General features: G+C 41.3%; 1 protein-coding gene across 1 annotated transcript in view; it reads right to left on the bottom strand.

The window, feature by feature from the left end:
- Nucleotides 1–805: 805 nt before the first annotated feature.
- The window catches only part of lrpprc (leucine-rich pentatricopeptide repeat containing), a 70,623-nt gene continuing 54,014 nt past the window's right edge, over nt 806–17,414 (bottom strand). Inside the window, exons 31-38 of the mRNA XM_044135594.1 lie at nt 11,475–11,563; nt 11,147–11,351; nt 7,710–7,837; nt 7,505–7,620; nt 3,726–3,800; nt 2,815–2,899; nt 2,169–2,311; nt 806–1,057 (exon numbers count right to left, since the gene is read on the bottom strand). Of these exons, the coding sequence (XP_043991529.1) occupies nt 1,001–1,057; nt 2,169–2,311; nt 2,815–2,899; nt 3,726–3,800; nt 7,505–7,620; nt 7,710–7,837; nt 11,147–11,351; nt 11,475–11,563 (898 nt within the window). The 3' untranslated portion in view covers nt 806–1,000. The remainder of the gene's footprint in view (nt 1,058–2,168; nt 2,312–2,814; nt 2,900–3,725; nt 3,801–7,504; nt 7,621–7,709; nt 7,838–11,146; nt 11,352–11,474; nt 11,564–17,414) is intronic.

The following is a 17,414-nucleotide window of genomic DNA, read 5'->3' as shown; positions in this document are numbered from 1 at the left end:
CGGCGCTAACTTCTTGTTAGTTTGAGCTAAAACGGATCAGCAAGAGGGAAACTTCAAAAATGTTCAGTTGAATAACGAATTTAGAATCAACAGGGACTTTTAATTTGCGTTTCTGGTGTCACACAAAAGCGGAGGTGATACTGGGTGAAAATCAGCTGTTTATGACACAAAGGTGGAAGATGTCAGCTGTGTGTTTATCGACAAAAAAAAAAAGAATAAAAATGCGTCTAATAATAAAAGAACATAAAAGACTCCAAGCTCCTGAGTAGGAAAAAAGTGCCAACATCCATCATTAATAAATTTTTGGTCAAACTATATTCTCAGCATTTTCCAAATTCTAGTTCCACAGTTGTTTAGGAAACTTAAAGGAGCATCAACATGGCGTTTCCTTCAGCAGTGGAGTCTTGTGTGGTGAGTGAGAACACAGTCGGCATGAGTCCAGATCTCCATGACGATTTCCACAAGTTCTTTTCTCTTGGATAAATAATTTTCTTTAACACGTTTCATATTTTTCTCCAGTTATTCCATTAATTTTTTTTTAAATATAATCTATGGAGGGAAATTGTTTCATTTCTTTGTCACAGACACGTGCTGAGACTTTCATGCCAGTTGCAGCTATAGAAATATATTTACTCAGAAAATGCTCAAAAGTTCAAAATCTCTATATTTACGTCAGATCATATTTTAAAAAGGTTTTGGAAGTTTTGTGACCTCAACTTAAGTTTGTAAGCTAAATAAACAGAAATGTGTAAAAATGATAAAAAAACAAACACAATAAAATAAGAAACCTCACTCCGGAACAGACTCAATTCACCCCTCATCATTTATTAGCATAAATACTTCTGTACATTCAACATTTTATTGAACCTTATAGTCATTACAGCGGACAGAGGCTAAAACAGTTCCAACACATTTTTCCACAGTTTTGTTTCAACAACTTATAAAAAAGAAAAACAAGACAACTAAACGGTGGGATTGGTACGGGGAGACGGTCATGACTCTATTCCTTGGCGGTGGCTGTCTTTCTCAACTTCTCTGCATAAAACTTAAAGGTCTCCTGGAAAAGATAAAAGAGAAATAAAGTCAGACAAGCGAATAATCAATAAAGAAAAAAAAGGATAAATAAATTGCGTGTTTTTGTTTTGATGTTTTGCATCTTTGATAAAGTAGGCGGTGTGGCCCTCCTGGGTCGGTCTGCACAGCCTCCAACCAGGTTGTCTCGTTTCATCTTTAAATCCCCATTAATACACAAATCAGGGATTTGTAGCTGGCTCCCCAAACGCAGACTTCCCGTTCTTTTGCCTCTTGTTCCTGGATAATTAATCAGTGTTTTGATCCAAAGTGAGTGTTGTGTTTTGTTTTTTTTTGTTTTTTTTTACAGCAGTCGGGGGAACGGAGGTGAGAGTTTTTCTGCAGATTATGGCTGCTCCTAACAAAGGCGCGTTCGCCAGCTAATGCGGTAATTAATGCCGATAAACGGCTGCGCTGGACGTAAACAGAGAGAGTGATCTTGGCAGCATTTCAGAAACTTATTTTCTATCAATCATTGTTTGCTTTTGGTCGGGGTTTCTCCACAACAGAAGAGAAGTCACTCAAACCTTGATACGGAGAAGTTACAGAGAAGGTTGGGTTTCTTTTTTTTTTACCTATTTGTAGAAACTTCTAGAGTATAAATATTCACCTTTCCCTCTCCTTGCCACTCTCCCCATCTCCTCTGCTTATACAGCCAGGCCTCTCTTAGCTACGCTGACACTCTCTGAATTATGCAGCAGCTCCTCCACCTTCATCTCTCTCTCCTTCTATCTTGGTCCTGCAGGTGAGTGATGGGGAGGTAAGAGTCGGCTCTTGGGTCCGCACATCAAGTCCTGCTGAAACGTCTATTTCTGCTGGCTGCAGGTCGGCTTCTTCACATTGCAGCTGCAAGGCGTGCGTTAGGACGGCGAGCGGACAAGCGCGGGCCCCGCTTGAAGCTATTCAAGGCGTGTTTCCGAAAACGTTCACACGAATCAGCGGTTTAACAAAAGTAAAAGTGAGCTGCAAAGCTTTTCTATCCCTCTATTTTATCCCCTAAACTCCACAGCTGAGGCAATTCATGCTTTCTTTTGTTTTGAACCCAACATGTCCCATGTTTTGCTGTTCTGGTTTGGATCAGCTCCTTGTTCACTCACAGGGGGCTCAGGGAAGGGTGCGGTCTCTCCCGCCTCGCGGTAAAGCACAGCTAGCCGTTTGAGAAGCAGATCGTCGGCGACGACGCCCTCTCTCTGCATCTGTTCATACAAAGCCTTGGCCGACGGCAGGTCCTTATCCAGAGCTGCCAAATGAAAGAGAGAGAGAGATGGGGGGAGGAACAGATAGATGAGCAGGAAGTTGGCTAAAAGAAGTAAAACATGACAAAATCTGCTTTGAAGTGAATATTTGGAGAAGGATATAGATGTAAGCAAATGGAAACGATTTAGTTTTGGTTTCACCCAGAGATGACAACCCTTCCCATTACATTAATTTATGCATTTGAATGGCTTAGTCAAAGTTCAGGCCTCAATTAAGAATAAGTGGCAAGACATGATTTTTGCAAGAAAGCAAAACTTTTAGTTTAAACGTAAACTGGAACGGATTCCGCAGAAGACGAGCAGAAAATAGTGGCTCTTTGAAATATCAACTCTAGGAGATGAACAGAAATTAATGCCGCTGCTTTTCCATTTTTTGTAAGAGGCGAGCACATGTTTTTATTTAGCATGCTAAGCTAGCCAGAGGGCTAACTGATTAGCTGCGTTTTAACCTCTGAACTTGTGCCTGACCCACTTCACCTGGTCTTACCGTGACACTTCATCAGGTAGGAGTACACAACCTCCTTCTCCGCAACGTCCGGAACCAGGCCCAGCAGGTTCTCGATCTTTCTGACCTGCAAACGTAAAATTGCGCTTACAAACGAGCCAAGACTCAGCGATGCCACTCATGCCACGGTTTCTGCTTCCAACAATAAAAAAAATGTTAATAAAAAATAAAGAATATTTGTATCAACCAAAATTTGCTTTTCCAAGATCCATTACTGTGGAAGAGCTGGATGTGAAAATCCTACTTTAAATAGCAATTATGAGATTTATGCCTAAGATTTTGCGCAGAACGACAGATGTGAGTCTGAGATGTTTAAGGTCTATTTGGACCATCTGATCAATTTAGAATCTCTTAAGAAAAGTATTTTAGGAGAATTTATTTATTTTTTAAGGCTGAAAATAGTTTGAAATTGTGACTCAAAAATCACGTTATAGAATATTATGGAAACTGGGATTCGGGAATGATGGGGAATGCAGGGTTCCTTCACAATTATTACTTTTCCAGATTCAGTTTTTTTGTGCCGTTATTTACAACATTGTTGACACCTGAACAGTGTTACATAGTATCCATATTTTCACTCATATGGGTAAAATGTGAGTGATACTCACTCATATTGCATTATTATCCATAAGTCCTCCCATTAAAAAAGCAAATTTAGCTTTTGATTTTTGGAGAATGGTCGAAGGTAATTTCTACTCTGTAGCATATATGAACTTCTAAAACATAAAGAATATTCTCTGAAGCCTAGTTTTTATTTATTTTTTAGCTTCGATATCCATGTTGTTTAATAAAGAAAATCCCAAATTGAGCAGTTTTAACGCTTTGTTTGGCACAAGTAAAACAAAAACACGTGAGAGCTAACGTCCCTGAGGAACGCCATCATCAGACTGTACCTGTCCTGGACTCTGGGCCGCGTGGGCCATGAAGGACAGCAGCATCTCCTTCTGTTCGGCCAGAACGTTGAAGCGCTGCGAGGAGACAAGATGGGAAATGAGACGAGAGTTTGATCCGTTTCCACTCACGGAGGTCAAGCTGACTCTCCAGCCGGTGATCCTCACTTTGATTCAGAGCAGAAACTCTGATGCTCTCCTGCATATTCATACCAACACTGATGGTAACGCTCAGGCTACAGGATAACGACGGCTCTGATAGCTCCTCGTTTCTTTGTGAATGTACATGTTCTCATCAGAAAGCGTCATTATCACCACTTAGTTCGATTTAAAGCCATTTCTAACCACTTGGTGTAATTGGAAATGTGGGCTCAGACGGGCTGTTCATCCCAGGATCGTCTCCTGCTCAGCTTTAAAACCTGAAAATAAAAACCTAATGAGGACAGAAAGTGATTTAGCGTACTTCATCGTAGCAATCTTGACCTCTTTAAGCTTCAGTAGGAAATTGTTTAGGGGAAAAAACAAAAAAACTACTTCAATGTATTTAGGCAACTATTATAAAAGTAATGATCAAAAGCTGCAAGAGAGGCAAATAAAAACAAAGAAAGTGTAAAACACAAGTAAGACTATTCTGAGAGATTTCAGATCAGGCGTGAGACTTTAACACATTAATTTCACTTCATTAATTGCATTGAAAATTGTAACGTGTTAAAATCTATGCAAGTAATCAGAGTTTTTTGGGGGAGTTATATACAGAAGTCCCAAGTTGGAAGCCTAGTAGTGTGTTTCTCCCATAAGGCAACAAAGTCTGTTACCAAATATGTATAATACTTAACGGTGATCTATTATGTTTCCTTGAACAGGTTAGGTCAATGGACTACGACAAACATGTTCATTACATTTTTTGCGCTAAATTATTCTTAGTTTTAGGGTCTCCTGTCACTTTAAATCCAAATAAGCTGCTGCTGACCATGCCTCCCCGTCCCCGCCTCCCTCCGACTCAACGTTTACATTCGCACATGAAAATGGCTGCAAACAGATGCGGAATTATACAGCCATACATAATTGAAAAGCAGAAGTGGAGCCTCCTGCACAACCGACAAGATAGCAGTAAGTGGCTTCTGGATTGTAAGTCAACAACAAAACTCTTGTCTTTTCCAGCAGCCATTGCGCATACAGCGGTAAAACCAGCAGACCAAACGTGCTGGTGCTCCACTAGGGTTGCTAGGTAACGGGATGCGAGTTTTGAAACTGCTCATTTTCCAGACAACAAACAACATGTACTTTTTTTTTCTTTAATGTGCTTGTGTTGTTGTTGTTAGAGTCAGTAGAGAACCAAATGGAAGTATCAAACTGCACATGCATAACAGGTCCCCTCTAGCTTTGCACAGCTCACATATTACATACTTATAATAGTCTGAAGCCAGAAACATGCCTCATAAGGTAGGACAACGGAGAGTTGGATGTTTGAGTCCTTCAGTCTTTAATGTGTTGGGAGGAGATGCATTAACATCGCCAGCTGAGCGTCAGAGAGGTCTGATTACAAGCCAGTCGTAAACTAACGCGTTTCCCTCCTCCGATTCGCACAGAATTAAAAGCAAGTGGCCTGCAAGGCTTTTAGCAGTACAGCACACCAACACACACACACACACCCAGCAACAGTCTTCAGGAACCACTAAAGTGGCAGAACAGCTTTGGTACAATCAGGCAATTAGACCAAAACTGCATCTGAACACATTGCTTCAGCCTCCCCCCTCCAGTCATTTTTTCTCTCCCTTGTCACGTCTCTCTCTCTCTCTCTCTCCCTCTCTCAGCAGCGACTCTAACAGAACGGACCCCGCTCCGCTCACATGCTGCCTAAAAGCCCAATGTATCCTGGGAATCCTCCCTTCCTCCTGCTAAACAACCCATTCCAGCACATGCAGGCGCGCGAGCCGCCGCAGACGGGTTCGTTAAGCGCCGCGTCGCCGCCTAATGACCGACTCCATCCCCCACCGACCTCACCTCCTTCTCTCCTGATAGCCGCGGCGTCATTACGGGCCGCTCGCCTACTTAAAAGCTTTTCGGAGTTTTGCTCCTGCTTCACTTGTGATGGGATGGAGGAATTGAGCGGCTACCCTCCAGTGACCCGGGAGGAGCGGCTCGGAGAATAAGGGAGGGCGGAGAGTGGGGGCAGGAAGGCAAAATGCGGCGCAGAGGCTTATTTGGGGTCTCGACGGCAAAGTTTAAACTCAAACTTTAACTGCAGACACGAGCCGGAGGATGTGTTCGACATCAGTCTTTACGGGGCGGTTTGTCCCGGAAACACGAAGCTCATGTTTTAATCAGTATCTTAAATGCGAACTGAAATGTTAACATCCACAGATGTTCCGTCGCTTAATATTTACAACAAAAACTTATCAAAAGCTACTGCTGACTCACGGGTAGCTCACTCAGGAGTTGTGGAGCCACACTAAAAAGAGCCAGGTGTAGATTTTCCTCATTTTGCCCAGAAAAATAACTCATTTAACTGGAAATACTGACAGATTGAGACGAAAATATATGCGTTAAATATGTAATACTTCCGGCCTATAGTTTAAGCTTTTAGTAGTTGGTATAAATGTTCTAAGTCAAGAATGAACAACCTCAGGTTGGGCTACTTCGCTTTAAGGAAGGTGCCAGAAAAATATCAGGATGTTTTTACAGGTATTAAAAATATTAGAGCACTAAGATGATCAAAGGGGAAAAGAAAACTTTAAAAGTTGTTAAAAAAAAGAAAAAAGCTAGTGAATCTATGCGAATTTCTTCTCACAGCAAGCATAAGCTGCTAACTCCTCTATTTAGACTACAACAATTAGCTTACTGGATATTTATGTTGTGGATTCTCACTGAGTTTTCTCTGTAAGTTTATTAAACGCACCACAAAAACCCGAGCCACACCGTACCGGACCATCGAGTAAATTGTTTTGGTGTGACCCGGCCAAACCCAAAGGTCGCTCATCTTTACACTGCAAACTTCCTTTTTTTCCCCACACTGAGAATTATACTTTTAATCATAACAGATGGAACAAAATCATCAACATGTTCAGGTGATTTTCATGACGGCACTTCTCACTGCTTTTCTCAATTGTCGACTGTATGTTGTTCTACTTTTGAGTTTTTATAACGTAAAGCACTTTGAACCACCTTTTTGCTGAAATGTGCGACACAAATGAACTTGACTGATTTTTAGGTCACTCAGCCTTAGCTGGTATTTAATCATTAACATGCTAGTCAAACATTCCTGTTTAAAGATCGAAAAGGATCATTTCTCAGTGAGGCTGAGGAACAGACATGTCTGATTTCTGTGTCTTCCTCTTTAATTTTCTTTATATTGTGAAAATGAGACGTTATTGACCCAATTCTCCAAATGCTGAACAGTCTGACAGTAGATGAACTGTTTAACTCCATATTACAATAAAATGCTGTTAATTTACCTTGTAAATTAACAGGATAGCATGTGTTTCGCTCACACTATGTTTAAACTGTGGACAGGACCTTCGGTTTAAGGGCAGCGGAGGAGCAGTTCTGATTTCCATGAAAGCTAAATAATGTCCTGCTATTATCTCCGTTGCAGCTCTATCTGAGCATGTCACACACACATCCACTCACACTGTAGATTAGATACAACAACAACAAGTGAGAAAAATAAATCTGAAAATTCAAATTCAGACATCATTCAGGGGGAAAAAAAAGAAGAGAGATCTAAATTATGCTGAAACGCGCTCAAACGTCTTGGCTCTGTTTTACACAGCGAAACTCACAGCCAGAAGGAATTTGGCATCTTCCACTTTGCCCATGTCCAGCAGCTGCAGGAAGAGATCTGAAACTGGTCGGTAGCAGGCGAAGTGGTTGGCCAGCCGCTCTGCCATCGCGCTCACTGCAGCAGCACAAGAACACGTGGTTTTATTTCAACGTAGATCTGTTTGGAAAGGAACTGCTCACGCTTCTGTTACTGCAGCTCCTTACGTTTGTCCAGAGCTTTGTCGTTCCCAGACTCCAGCACCTTCCTGAAGACGAAGGCCATGCTGGGGCTGGAGCTGTCTGGACTCGTGTAGATTCCTTCGAGCAACTCGACGGCCAACTCCACATCGCCTCTGCAGAGAAATAATAAGGTCAATTCACTCGTTGTTTTACTAAAACTCTCAGTTTACATCAACAGGCTGTTTGGGTTGGATAAAGATGACAGTTTTAGCCTGTTTTAATCTTTAGCTCCTCAGTCTAAGCTGTGTTGAAATAAAAACCATAAATCTGTTGAGTTTAAGAGCTTTTCCTCCGTTAAATTAAAGTAATTGATCAGCATAAAGTGAAATATCAAAAAAATAAATAAAAATCTGAAAATTGCGATAGAAATCAAGTACTGTTCACTGGATTAGCACCAAACAGTTCAATTGCAAGTAAAATACTGAGAAAACTCATTTCTCCTGTTTAATAAATGCATCAGAGATTAAAAACACAAGATTTTGAGCCTTTAAATGCATTAATAAACAACATTGATATTTCATGAACCTGGTCGCGTTCACATAAACAGATAAAGGTCATGACCATACGCTTTCATGCATAAACTGGGTTAATCTCGTAATCCCTTCAATTTAGACAAGATTGAGGCTGAATCCCATTTCCTACATTCAGACTTACCCCAATCCTCTGGGACTCAATTCAGGTAGCGTTTAAAGTACCCAAAGAAATGGGACGCTCCTTCGAAGCAGCTGACAGACGTGAGCTGGTTTCACTCCCGATACAATACCGATATCGCAGCTTTGAGCATTGGCCGATACCGATGTTGACCCAATATGATATCAGCATGAATCAGACATACTTTTATTACTTATTCTACCTTTGCTAAAACGATAGACTTCACCTAAAACGATAGACTTCACTGAGCAACCCCAGTCTTCCACGAGCGTTTGCAGAAGCATTCTGATTGGCCAGCTGCTGGATTTTACACGCCTGAAGTCATCGAGGTGATTGACACACATGAATCAAATGGTCTTGATGGGTAAGTGAATACATTTAGGTATAAAGAGTTAATTTTCATAAACATCCGACATGAAAATAGATCAAACATAATGTCACCACGTTTTTCCTGTTTAAGATAATATTTGTTTTGCATAGAAACTGGATACATTTTTCTTTTTTGCCTTTGGTAACTGAAATAGCTTTCACTGTTATGGAGAAATATCTTAAAACCTTTGATTGCGGACATATTTTGGTCATTTGTTGTGTATGTTTAAATTTACTTACTATTCAATTTGTTTATATTTTTGAATGAACATGTCACATTTTCATAGTTTTGAATGAAATGTGTATGGGCAAATCCTTCTCTCACAAGACAATTAGCTATAAAATAAACAACTAAGCATAAACTAATTCACACCAACCAGTTTGTGTTTCAGCTTTTAGAAAGAACATCAGTGGACTAGTTAAGAGATGCTAAATGCTTTTCCATAAACAAAATGTTTAACATGACTGGATATTTTTTTATAAAACAACTAAGACAATAAAGGTGCTCCATTTTGCTTATTTTGGACTTAAGACATGAACGTATACTTCCTGCTGCGCCCTTTTCATCTTCCCTTTGGGACCGATTCCTCAGACGTTCCTGTGATTTTTATTGCTTAGATTGTTTTATGCTGAGGTTGCCACAACCAAAGCACAACAAATCCAATCCGACTCAATCTGGCAACCTGAGCTCAAACACTTTACGCTGCCCGCGCTCTGCCTGCCCCTCGCCAGCCGTGATGAATATTTAACCAACGGTGTGTGTGTGTATGTGTGTGTGTGTGTGTAGAAGCATGGGAACATTTCTGTGCTGATTGTTGCGACTGGGACCGTCTGAATAATTCAGCGAGGGGCCCCCTCTAAATGTGGCACCAGGCTTCCCGGACCGGCCTGGTTCTCCGCTGCGGCTCTTAACCAGTCAGCTCCACTCAGATGCGGCGGCGGAGCGCGTGTCATAGGGGCTCAGTGCCGCCGCTCGCAAGGGGTCAGGGTTCAAGCTGACAGGCCGGCGCTGCGATGTCCAACCGGGCGTAACATCACTGCGCCTTTTTGCACTTCCTGTTGTCCCGCCGAGTTGGCACGGGCGGCCGGGAGGGGGGAGCGCGCGCGCTAATGCGACATGTGGCACGATAAAACTTTGATGTGCAGCGCGTTTTATTATTTTGTTCTCTTTTGTTTGAGACGCAGCAGAGGAGGACGGGCCCATGAATAAAGCTATTATGCTTGTGTTTCCTTTTTTGTCCCCGACGCCTCGCTCTCCCTGCAAGCTTTCACTGCAAGAGTGTGTCATCCTCAATCCTCTCACACAGCCGCTGCGCTATTAAATTATTGTGTTGGTTTAAACAAAGGAAGGACTGAGTTGAAATTGTATTCGCTCAGTTCGTGTCTCAAGTCATTCAGAGTTTACATTCACTCATTGTCCCGTTAATTTGGGGTGGAGATTGTCCAAAGTGGAATTGAAAATGCAAACTAACAAGAACTGGGCGCTTAAGATTGAATGTAATGCAGATCTTCTCCAATTCAGGAAGGGACAAAATGATATATACCGGCTCAGACATGAACATGCAGCCGTGCTGATCAGAGCTTAAACGTCTGTTAGCTTTTTGTAGCCATCAACAAGCTTCCTGAGTGAATCTAGCAGGATATTTGATTAATCTTCTAGGTGGAAATAGCAAAGTTTATGTTATGTTTTGTTATAGATCTGACTTCTCAACTTTTATTTACACAACATAAACAAAAAGATCTTTTCACATTTTACAAACTACAATCCACTCAAGAAGATAAACAAATATGACTTTTAGGCATATTTCATAAATTTTCAAATCTAGAAGCTTAAAATTGGCCTCCATTGTGAAACCTAAACTATATTGATGAGTTGTTGGGGATCATGTCCAATTATGTGCACGTTTTAAAATATCTGACTTGATGGACTGAAAAGAATCTGGTGAGGACGGCCGAGAACAATCCAGAAAGATCATCGTAACCTGCAGCGGAAAGGAAGGCACTAATGTCAGAGTCTACAGTGAAATGTGTTCAACAAAAAGACAGAGGACTGTGAGAGAGTACCGGCCAAGAAAGGAGAGAGACGCTCTCAAAGAAACTCACAGCTGTTCACAGGCCTGGAGAAAAGTTTTATAGTCTAACAAAAAAGATTGAGTCCCAAAGTCTTTCTAGAAGACAAATCATACAAGTTGCAACACCAAGAAGAAAAGGATTGTCCAACAATTAAAAGTTCCAAATTATCACTCATTCACACTAATGATGTTGGAAATCCATCCTCATGCTTGGTACATTTCTGGACTTAATGCGACTCACTATGCTGGAGTTAGTCCTACGGGACGACCCGCCACCAGAGACGTAAAAAAAAAAATTGGGCGAAACAAGAAATGACTCCGAAGCCTTACTTTGTGATGTGCGCCAGAGCCGTGTTGTTGATGAACACCATGCTGGACAGGTTGACGTTCGTGCCGAGGGTCTTGGCTACAGATTCCACTTCCTGAATTCCTGCCACGTCGCCTTGGTTACCGAGGGCCTGAACCATTCTGGTGATGGCCAGGTGTGAGGGCATGTGATCCATCTGAATCATGGACTTCAGCTTCTCCAGAGCCTCTGCAAACAACCACAGAAAACATGATGTGTGTGTGTGTGTGTGTGTGTGTGTGTGTGTGTGTGTGTGTGTGTGTGTGTGTGTGTGTGAAACATTTCTGCACCTAGCAGAAAGACCTTACTTACCTCTGGGCTGGCCTCTTTTGCTGTATGAGATGATGAGCAAGTTGTTGGCGATCTCACTCAGCTTGAAGCCCGGCAGATGAGACTGAGCCCTGAAGACGAAACACAAATTTGCTTCTTAAATTAACGTGCTTGATGGATTTTTCCACACTTTGACAAGTCCGTTAGAAATAACTCCTGCACATTTATTCACATAAAAATATTTTCTCTGGCTAAGCTTTCCAGCATCCACTTTCCTTTATGTTAATTAAAAAAAAACAAAAAAAACATAAATGATTAAAAGTTCACCGTGATTGGGAAGCAGATGTTTCTACAGTGGACAAAGTTTAAATTTGAAAATTACAAGGAAACATGGAAAGGATACAAGAAAGGATAGAAGGAAGGAGAGATAAGGGAATAAACAAAAAAGGCAGAATGTGGAAGAAAGGGAGAAAGGATACAAGCAAGAATGAGGAACAAAGGAAGTAAAGAAGGAGGACACTTTAAATTAAGCTAAGGAAAAGAAAGGAAAGACAACAAAGAGAAGACGGCGAAGAGTAAAGAAAGAACAAGTGGGTCTAAATGTGACAGGGAACCTCTTCCCTTTAATTAAGTACGATGGAGGATCTGTGATGCTGCGGGCCTGTCTCTCTCCCACAAGCTTTAGGAATCTTGCTAGAATGAAAATCTTCGTGAACGCTTCAAAGTACTAAAATATGTTTATATTTGCCAGCAACCTCAAAAGAGTTACTCTAAATGCTATTCTATTAGCAACCGGAGATGTTTTTCTCTTTGCTGAATAAATGCGCTCACAGGTCAGGTTGCTCAAATTGTTTCACTGTGAGGTTATATTACTACAATGAAAGGGAAGCTATTATCTTCAGCATGGCAGCCAATAAGTATGATAAAAACTGTGGGACAGGAACAACGGTTATTGATTGCGACTGGATTGGGTGTTTGTTGGCTCAGCAGGTAATCCCTGTGCAGAAATCTTTCATGTTCGGATTACCTGCAGACAATTCCTGCATCAATATCTCACATCGCTACACAGCTGGGTTTTCTTTCAGGTGTTTGATTTGGCAAATCGAATCAAAAACACAAAGCCGTGTAGCAATTTTTCTCTCCGTGTTTTAGCGTGGAGAAAATCCGCCACTTCGCCATGAGATCATCTTTACAAGCGACGTAAATTAAAACAAAGGCAAGTCCGCGACGCGTTTCTGCGCATGCAGCGTGCCGGAAGCCACCAGAGTGGCCACGGGTTTTCATTTCTGAATCATGTAATCCTGCGAAGGGCGAGTTGTACCTATGAAAATGAAAAGGACTCATCTTTTTGTTTGCCCTTGATATTAGATCATGTACATTTTCATCCATGTTTGACTGACTCTACAAGAAAGTCAGTTATTTCCAGCTCTAAAACCTGATAGAGCAGTATCCCATTGGGGTCAAATCTTTGTCAAATTCTGCGACGAGTGAACTATATACGTGTCGTCTTAGCCTTTAGATTGTGCGTCGTTATGAGGCCTCACATTTAGAAAAAAACGGCACAGAGGGGATAAACAGATGATCTTGAAACAATAGGGACAAATCTGATTGGTGGAAAGTCTGAGCCTCTGATACGGCGCCTGCTGTGACCCCAGTCTAACACACATCAGAGACTTGAATGATGTCGTCACAAATGGGAAGATCCTTAAGAACTGGTTTTTACAGATCTTCACAAAAGGATTGATAACATTTTTTTCCACATGAAACCCTTAATGCACAAACCATTTTAAAGCAAAGAATAATTGCTAAGAAAAAAGAAAATGTATGGTTTTCAAGTTTTCCATGCATTTTCACTCAGCCACCTTCACTCTGATACCCCTTAATAAAATTTAATGCAACCTATTGCTTTCAGAAGGCAGCAAAATTTGTGAAAAAAAGTCAGCCTGTGTGCAATTTCAATCCCGGCCACAATGAGATGATTCAGATTAAAGCATATTCCTGTGTTTAGAATGGTTCAGTCAAAGTCCAGACCTAAAAATGATGTTCAGGTGCACTTCAGAGTGATTTCCTAAACCACAGTGAGCAAAGTACCGACTCCAGATTACATTAAATATAAAAACACTTTATTTAACCCAGAGAGGTAAGTGTCTGTAACAGTCAGTCTTACAATGAATCTGAAAAGGCCTCTGACTGAAGACTGTTGTGGTATGACAGTCTCATGACTGTCTTGGCTTGGTAGCCGATCGATTTCCAGCAACACCTTGTTGCCACGGTTACGCTTTCATAACAGCATGAGCAAAAAATCTGCACAGCATTCAAAGCCAGAGGGAATAATTGTCCGAACATGCAACCATTAAGACAATGAGGAGCAAACGTCTAGAAAAAAAATAATCAAAAAACAAAACAGAGCTATTCCAACATGCTGCCACCATGAGTGAGATTAGATTACATTTTTTTTTAAATTATTATTATTTTATTTTAAAATTTTCACCACAATTATGCTCTATAGGAGTGTCAAACGGGTTTTCATTTTGGCCCACATCCAGATCAAGAATGTCTTAAAGGGCCAGTTGTAGCAGAAAGCATTGATAAAATGATACATCAACAATATTCATAAATAGCTGCCTCTGCATTAGTTAGTCTAAATTAGTTTCAATGAATTTACATAATATTAAATATGTTTTCATCTTCATATAATCTGGTATTATACAGACAAACTTGCTGATTTGATTGATAAAATATTTATAGATAGCTGTAATCTTTAAGGTTTTATTTTAAGAGTCTAGAGGGTCACATGAAAGATTTGGCCCGTGGGCCTCGGGTTTGACACACGTTTAATAAAATGAATTAAAGCTATCTGTAACAAAATGTAGGGGAAAAAAAAGGCCAACTGAGGCCTGTGGGAGCTTCTTCCTCTACGTCTGTTTCTAAGGAGAGGCGTCTCTTCCTTTCTTTCGGTTTTTTTAAATTTTTTTTTGTCAGCCACTAAAACCTCAATCAAACTTGCCTCCTGCTTCTTTTTTATTTATTTATCATTATAGCCCCACAACCAGATTAATCCTCGCGCTCAATTGAGCATCAGGCTGGCAATCCTTATCGCCACGGCGACACCAGGCCAAGCGGCATCCGGCAGCTGCTGCGGCAGGGTCAAGCCGAAGATTGGAGCGGTAACAGGGTCGCTGACTGATTGCCGGGGGGGGGGGGGGGCGACGAGCCGAGCGGACCGGAGAGGGGGCAAAATTATTGAGCGGGAGAAGAAAAAAAATCTCTTGAGGGTGTCCGTGGCTCACCTTCCTCCAACACACACACCCTCTGCCTTCACTCTCACCTTTTCCTGCCTTTTAGCCAATGAATTCCTCTCTTGCTTCTTCCTCTATCTCTCAATCTCTTAATCTCACCATAAGGATCCAACTGCTCAATTCTACACAGATTACCCTATAACACACACACACACACTCTGAATTAAAGCCTGTAGCGTCTTCATTATCCTCACACATGATTAAATCTAGCCCTCATTCACTCCACCTTTCCCATTTAGCCTCTGTTTTTTTTTTTATATACACATTTCCATCTTTCCCTCGACTCTCCTCTCAGCTCATTTCACTTCTCATTAAGAGCGCAGATAAACTCTGCTTTTATCCAGGCGGGGATGCCACGAACCAATTCAAGCAGAGGCTGGAGATGGGTTATCACTCATGTTTCCTCAGGCTCGTAGAAACGCGGCTCGAAAATTGATATGATTATATTTGTAATAAAAGAGACCGAATCACGTAGAGAGCTGAGAAAACAGAGCGGGGAAGAGGCTGATGGTGTAATGGATGTTTCTACATGTTTTTTTTTTCTTCTCCTTTCCTCTTTCTGTACCAATTTAGTCACCGCGGCTCCCCTCTCGGTGTGTGTCATTATGTGATTATCTCCTTTGCTTCTGTGTTTTCTTCTGCGGAAAGAAAGAGCTGAAAGGGGAGAAAAGGGGAGAACAGGAGATAAAGTAAATGCAGGGAGATTATCCCCCCCAAATAAAATGCCCAAACAGGAGATCTGCTCTGCTTTAAGCTCGGATCTTTTTGTTCGTTTGTCTTCAGCCGTGGACGCCCTGATATGACCCCGCCTCTCCGCACAGCAACAGCGCAACACATGATACATCTCTAATTGGAAGAAGATTGACGTTCCAGGATGGAGCTTCTCAGAAAACCCTCCCCAGAAAATAATCTGGACATCCAAGTGTTTGTGTATCCTCCGGCTTAGAGCGAACTATTGTTCGTTTCCAGCGGCGTTGAGTGTGTTAACAGACAATCCGCGTATAATCCTCGTGTCTGCTGAGGAGCAGCGGTTTGAACGTCATGTGTCCTCAGCGGCCACCGGCGGAGGATGAGAGAGAAGGGAGCAGAGAATTAAATACGCTGCATGTTCGGTTTGGTGTTATTCTGTTTTCAGAGGCACAACACACAGATGAGCCATCTGTCCTTGAAGAGAGGGGAATATTTACCCAAATAGTCGGGAAGAACATTTTAAACCTCAACAACTTTCTGGCAATATTTTTTTTCTGATCTCAGATTTTCAGAAGGCCTTTCAAACTTTGGTCGCTTCAGCAGTTTTTCAGCAAGTACTTTTGTAAGACTTTTAATAAAATTTAAGACAGAAAAATCTATAAATACAGGATATGATTATGAGTTACTGCTCTTATTCACCTAAGCATGGCAAAAATAGTGAAATTTCTGGGGTCTCTTTGTGGCTCTTAGCAGCGGCTTTGTCATATGCCTCTCCACAGCCTTCACCTCCATGGTGCCAAGATTAAGAGGTTTATTTTCATTTTGTTGCACAGAATGCACCTGGGTTGGCAACATTAGTGAGAAGGTGGTGAAAATGAACGTCGTCCCACCAGCTGCCAATTCAGGGTGGGCATTTATTGTATTGCTTATCATTTATTGCGATAAATTTCTTGTCACTATAAGAATTTCGATTTATTGTCAACAAATTCCAATTTATGATGTTTAAAACCCCCAAAAATTGCCCGTATTTTTGGGATTGTTTTACTATTTTCTCCACTGTTTGTTCAGTGACTGATACTGTACTTTTCTTTTATTACCACCATTATAATAGTACAGCAAAGTATTGTGATAAGTCCAGAATTTGACACATGGGAGACAACGCTGCTCCCTCTCCAGTCATTTCCTGTAGAAGTTGCACAATGAGGTTGAACAACCACTTGCCCTCCTCCAGCCAAGTTCATGTGAAATTTTGTGCTCATAATGCGACAAAAGAACATTTTAAAATGTTAAACTTTTGCCGCTGTGGCGTCCTGTGTGTGGGGTTGGGTTTGCCTTTCTCCCCGTCTGTCAAACCCATCACCAATGACATGTAGAAAAACTAGCTAGCTAGCAAGAGTAAATTAGCAGCTAGTTACCAGTAGCCTCATCATGTCTAGTACTAAAATGCTGCTGCTCGCATTCTCACTAAAACCAGGACAATGGAGCACATAACACCAGTTTTAAAGTCTCTCCACTGGCTCCCTCTCGCTCAAAGAATAGACTTTAAAATACTGTTGTTAGTTTATAAATCACTGAATGGTTTAGCACCACAATACATTAAAGATTTGCTGTTATTGTATCAACCTTCCAGACCTCTCAGGTCTTCTGGTTCTGGTCTGCTCTGCATCCCCAGAACCAGAACTAAACGAGGAGAAGCGGCATTTAGCATCTATGCACCAAAAATCTGGAACAAACTTCCAGAAAACTGTAAAACAGCTGAAACACTGACTTGCTTTAAATCTCAACTAAAAACCCACTAGTTTAGAGTTGCATTCGAAACCTAATAAATTGCAAATTTATTGACGGAATCTGACTTGATGTTGTGTTTTTATTGTTGATTCTATGTTGCATTGTGTTTCTGTGTTTGATTTGATGTGAAGCACTTTGAAATGCCTTGCTGCTGAAATGTGCTATACAAATAAAGTTTGATTGATTGATTAATTAAAGACGTCTA

Source organism: Gambusia affinis, linkage group LG13 (assembly GCF_019740435.1).
Source record: "Gambusia affinis linkage group LG13, SWU_Gaff_1.0, whole genome shotgun sequence".
NCBI classification, from domain to species: domain Eukaryota; kingdom Metazoa; phylum Chordata; class Actinopteri; order Cyprinodontiformes; family Poeciliidae; genus Gambusia; species Gambusia affinis.
The sequence above is the reverse complement of the archived record's forward strand: the minus strand, read 5'-3'. Positions and strand labels throughout refer to the sequence as shown.